We start from the raw sequence: 6,092 nt of genomic DNA on the forward strand, positions 1-6,092 counted from the left end.
TTTCACACGTTGTACTTTTACGATCCGAGGGGACTGGAGATAAGAAGAGAGATGGATTAGGGTTGGGGGGTGTACGAGAGGAATAGGATAATGGATCCGAGTATTCGGATATGAACGAGTTGGGCCCTATTTGGCCCATTTACTATAGATATTAATAGAGATTTTTGCAAGGGCCCCACACCCACGTGATTTAATTAAATTATTATGAAATATATATAGTTTTAAATTGTCTATCTAGTAAAGAATTAAATTTCAATTGAACTTGAAAATAGATAAATGATTTTGTAATTTTTGGTCCGAAAGGTGGCCGAATTTACGGTGGAAGAACGAGACTGAAAATAAAGGAATAGATTTGAACAATTTTGAAAATCAGTTTAAATTTTATGATATTCATTAAGGCACTCTCGACGTTTCTGTATAATTTAAATTTTATGGTATTCATTTTTGGTTAAAAATTCTATGACAAACAAGCAATTGTTTATAATATTAACCAAGTTTACTCAACATAAAAATTAAATGACAAATTAACAAATTCAACTGTTATAATTTACCAGCATCCTTTTAAGTGTCTTAACCACGCATTTTCTTTTTCTTTATGTCTATCATTTTTTTATATAATAATATTTCTCTTAAAATTTATTTTACCTCTATTACATCTCAACATGATATTTATTTTCTTATTTTTTTTATTTTTTTCCTACCCACACTAACTTCTACATCTACAAATTCCTACAACAAACATTTTTTAGTAAATGGAATTTATTTTTTTAAGATTTTCTAGAGTTCCTAAAAGAATATGGTTTCAAAAATTTTATGCATATGCATTGAACATTGTATATATAAAATATTTCTAAAAGGTTGGCTATGTTTGAATTCATTTGGAATTTAATTTGTCATAAAATAAAATAAAATCATCTCAAATTATAATCTAAACAACTTCAAACAAAATTATTTTGAATTGAACATATTATCTGATTTTGGAAAATTAAAATAATCTGTTCACTGAAGTCCATAATCATATGAAACAGTTTTTCCACACAAGTATTTTTCTCCTATTACATAGGGTTTTATCAGAACAAAGATCTACTCAAAAGCAGAAAAAAATGTGAAAATCGGATCAGGAGAAAAACTACTCATCTTTATCAACTTTCCCAGGCCAATTGAGGTTTCAAAATCTGGCATCCACAGATCAGTACCACAAACATGATTCCCCGGAACAACATTTCACAAAGACCTAACCCATTCAATACTAATTCTACAAGTAAAGCTTCTTACTTCCCTACATGTCTGTCGCCTAACCTTGGGTACGCAAGTACGCTCCCAACACTAGTATACAACACAATCCCACTCTTCATAATCGGTGTCCTATCAGGGTATTTCATGCCAAAATTTTTTAAATCAAAAAAAAAAAAAAAAAAAATCCTACAGCCCCACCCAGTATGAGCGACCATTGGTGTTGTGGATGGGAGAAGCAGACGGAGACGTCACACACCATTCATACCAAACCTGTTCAACACAGAAAGCATGTCCACATATCATTCGTCAATCGTGATTATTCTAGTATGCATACAAACATATAGAGAAAAAAATAATACAAACATAATAGGTTTTCAAAAATATTGATTTTTTTAAGTTTTTGAAAAGAGAGTAAGCTTATATTTCATTTTAAACAAATAACAAGTATTCTTATACCAATTCATCATGCCAAACCTGATATAGGATCCCTACTGACTTCCACTGTATTCCAAGGAACAATTTCCTTTTGCATAAAACTAGTAAAAAAGCATGCCCTTTGAACATAATAGGTATAATTACCTCCTCATAAGTATTAACACATGAAACGTACGCATTCAATTTAGTTACAAAAAAAATTATTTGACCTGTAATAAGTTAAATGAGGGTAATATAGTTTTTTTTTTAACATCAGCAAATTCGATGGATTTTGACTAATGAAAAGAAGAAGCAAACTTCGGAGGTGTTAAATATAATTTCTCAAATCACAAGAAGTTTACATATAATTACACCAAACAAGGAGGGGAGTATAATCCCATATCATGTACAAGTAAGAAATTTAACAATAAAAGTAAGAAAAACTTCATTTTTTAATTTGATGTTTATTCATTTGCGCTTTAAAATTTAACTTCTAGCATTGTTTGTTAGAAATGGTGAGCAGAAAACCAATTGGATTGACGGTTTCTGAAACCATTTATGAATGTGAGATATTATCTTGGATTGGCACCGTGTGTTTCAACGGTGTTTTAACGTCACAACAAATACCCACAAACCAATTGAATAACCCATGTCAGTTGGGCTGTGCATTGGATGACAGTTAAGAAACGAACCTCAAGGCTGGGCATCTGGAGTCCTATAGAGACTTGCACTAAGTATTGCATTCATAGTATGAGTGTCGTGTTTCATCGTCAACAGACATGGGATGTCTATGCAATTAGTGGTTAATTGACAAGGTTCTTAGCTGCTTGAACTGACCGTGGAATCGCCATATGGAAGCATTTTCCAGTATAGTCGGATTATGTATTAAGGACGATGGATTTCAAGATAAAATCCGTCCTCTATCAGTATATGATGGATGTATCTCCTATGCATTTTGAGATGGTTTAGACTCTCTAAATCTATGATGATAGCGATTGATCGAATAAGAAATGGTTTCCTTTGTCGATCAATAAAGTAAACGCATCTCAAGTACATAGTTGTCTGGTCTAGGATGGGAACCGATGCCCAAAGGCCGAGAGATGGTCGATGGAAGGACCATACTTGTATGGAATTCGAGAGCTTAAATGTTCACGCCAGCATTCACCTAGTCTCTAGTGTCATTAGTGTCGTGGACTTGCTAAACGACCACCCATGATGACGGGCATTTCTAATTAATGGTTAATTGAAAATGATTATTAAATTAAATTAATTATTAATGTTGGACACAGCTGAAGTTGCACACAAATCACTATGGCATTTGGAATTAATTCGAGAAGGAAGGAATTAATTTAATTGCTAACACCTTTTAATTTATTTGGTTTGGCTTAATTGATTGGATCAATTAATTAGAGTTTGAGACATAGTAGTTAGTGGCACATGGCGCACAATGGCGCCAAGGGCTCCTGGAGCCATGGCACGCAGCGCGGCGCACGCCTTTTCAAAGGTTGGCGCAAATATAACAAATAATCTATGTATTTATATAATTAGTATTAAATGCGTTATATATATATAATATTTATATTGTATTTATAAGAATCTAAACAATAGTTACTTCATCATCTTTAAGTATGCTGCATGCAGTTTTGAGTTTCATGATTTTTGGCAAAAATCACAATAAATATCAACATCAACATAAACATACAATAAAATACTGTAATTAATTTAGAAAAAAGTCATTCCGTTACGGTGAAGTGTGAACAGCAGCGGCAGTACAAGATGCTTATAAGTTATATGAAAGAGAAGAAGAGAACTAGAGAAGAATTAAGAAGATGTGTTGGCACTTGGCAGAGGAAGAACTGAAGAAGAGCCAAGTGAGAACTGAAGAGTCAAATTCCTTTTTTTAATTAGGGTTTACCTTTTTCTTTTTTTTAATTTCATGGGCTTGGGCGAGCTGCAGCCTAGCCAGCAGCCCGCTGCCCTGAAGGCGCGCCTAGGCAATGCCGAAATGGCGCCCAGGCGCGCGCCGTCATGGTATGGCGCGCTATGGAGCACTATTAACTACACTGGTTTGAGCTTAAATTTATTTAATTGGATAATAAACTTTAGATTTAGTTGGGCTAAAATTAGTTTAATTAATTATTATCCAATGAATTTTGGTTGGGTTGGGCTTAATTTAATTTGATTAAATCAAGCCCGATCCATCCTTAAAGTCCAAATCTATTTGAGGGAGGTTGGAGCAAGTTAAGGAGTTGGTTATTTCATCATGATTGAAGGTTATATGCATGTGTGTGTATAAATTGCCTTGGAGGCAAACTCGGTAGTTATTGAATTTAAAATTTGTACATATCATGTAACTAACAACCTAAGCCACGAAATTTGCTACCATTTCTCTCCAAAAATGTTTTCCTTTTTGTTCTATATTGAGTTGGATTCTATTTAGATAAAACAAAATAGTGTTAGTTTCGAGTTGTTTTTCTTTTTGTTCTTTGTTCTATCTAGCAATAGAAAAAGAACTATATCTCTTCCTTATAATGGTGTATTATAGTGTGGACAAATTATAGGGATTCTAACTTGAATCCTAAAAAAAACGGGAGAACGTGAAGGGTAAAGTTTGATTTTTTGTTTCTATGTTTTTGGTTTCATCTAGCATGTTATTTTGATTATTATGCTTTTGACAAACACTGAACGCTCGAGAATTTCAAAGGACCTTTGATTCGTTTTAAATAATTTTTTTTATTTCACGCTTCCGCCGCGTTTCCGGGCCATACCATTTTTATTAGAATAAACATTAAATGTTAAGCAAACATTTAACAGTCAAGTCACTCAAAACTGATTATTTCATATTCCAGAAACCTAAAAAACATCCAAAAATATAATTAAAAATAAAAGTCTAATATATTATCCAAATATTAAAAAATTGAAGAAACATTCATACTTAAATAAAAGTCTTCACAATTCTGATTTTTCCTAGTTATTTCATATTTTATTGTTTTATACCATTTTGTAAAATATGATATAAAAAGTAATTGATATGAATTAATAAATGCAAAAAAGCATTCAATAGAAAGTAATAAAAGTAATTACTAGGAGGTCCAATGGTTAAAATTTTAATTCTTGCCCTTACAACTACTAATATTCTAGTGTTAACCTATAAATTTATATATTCTAAAGTATGAATGCAGGAAGTCCCTCAAAACAGATTTAAGAGCTTTTCAGATGTTAAAAACCGTTAATACATTTTTTTTAAGGGTAATATAATAAGATCTTTTCAGAAAAGTAAACTTTTTCCTAACTTTTTCTTTAAGAACAAAAGACCATCTCGCCCTCTCCAAATATCATACTTACTTAAAAGTAGCATTGCAATTGAAGGAAAAAGTATATTTATTAATTTTAGACTAGCATCAATGTGAATTTTGATTCACAAGTTTAGGTTATATGTCAATTATTTTTGTACAAAACATATCTATTAAATTTTTATTTGAAATTAAACTAATGTGTATTATTTATGAAAGTATTTTAAAAAAAAATAAATACAAAATATATTGACAAATATTATTTGATTATAATGGCAGTATGTCCTTTTAGTCATTTTACCAATAAAAAAACTAAATTTATTATGCCAAACATCTCTAAGAGGGTGTTTGGTATATCTTTTTAAAATACTTTCACAGACAGTACAAGTTTAACTCCAAATAAGAATTTGATATATAATTTTTTTACAAAAATAAAAACTTGACGAATAACCTAAACTTTTTGTCTTACGAGTAATTAATTAGATAATAGAGATAATAAAACATAGTAACAATAACATTAGATAGAAGTGAAGAACAGTAAACACGACAAAAGCATAATACATCATTGTGTTCTAGAGAACTTGAACAACAATTCTACTTTGGACACAATACCACGAAATCAAAATCAAGATAAAAGAACTGGCACAAGATGAGGAGAAGCAAGGTACCTTGGTAGAACCACAACAACGCCAAAAATGGACTTCCAAAGGAGTTCCAGGTTGAACGCATATTGGCGTCCTCAATGGAAAAAATATTGGAAACCTGTTTATATCAAGTAAGAAGGAAGCAATCGCATCTAGTTCAGGAATGAACTAAAAGTAGAAATCAGTGTTTATATCAAGTAAGAAGGAAGCAATCACATCTACAACTTCAGGAATGAACTAAAAGTAGAAATCAGTGTTTCAATCATGTCTGCATAGGATTTACTCGAGAGTCTTCATTAGAAAACAATACCAGCTAAACATGTTTGGGGTAGCTGTTGACGGTTCAATGCCAAGATGCACATCCTTGTAAAGCGTTGCATCAAAATAACCTGCAAATCCTGTTGATGAAGGCAAATATAGAAGTCAAACTTAAGTTAGTTTATAGGCAATTTGAAAGGTCCAAGCAAAACCCACCAACATGCTACCCCCCCCCCCCAACCCCCCA

General features: G+C 31.9%; 1 protein-coding gene across 1 annotated transcript in view; it reads right to left on the reverse strand.

The window, feature by feature from the left end:
• Positions 1,015 to 6,092, reverse strand: part of LOC105159937 (protein arginine N-methyltransferase 1.5) — a 12,796-nt gene continuing 7,718 nt past the window's right edge. The window contains exons 21-23 of the mRNA XM_011077201.2: positions 5,898 to 5,985; positions 5,612 to 5,705; positions 1,015 to 1,506 (exon numbers count right to left, since the gene is read on the reverse strand). Of these exons, the coding sequence (XP_011075503.1) occupies positions 1,423 to 1,506; positions 5,612 to 5,705; positions 5,898 to 5,985 (266 nt within the window). The 3' untranslated portion in view covers positions 1,015 to 1,422. The remainder of the gene's footprint in view (positions 1,507 to 5,611; positions 5,706 to 5,897; positions 5,986 to 6,092) is intronic.

This window comes from Sesamum indicum, linkage group LG1, assembly GCF_000512975.1.
Source record: "Sesamum indicum cultivar Zhongzhi No. 13 linkage group LG1, S_indicum_v1.0, whole genome shotgun sequence".
NCBI classification, from domain to species: Eukaryota; Viridiplantae; Streptophyta; class Magnoliopsida; order Lamiales; family Pedaliaceae; genus Sesamum; species Sesamum indicum.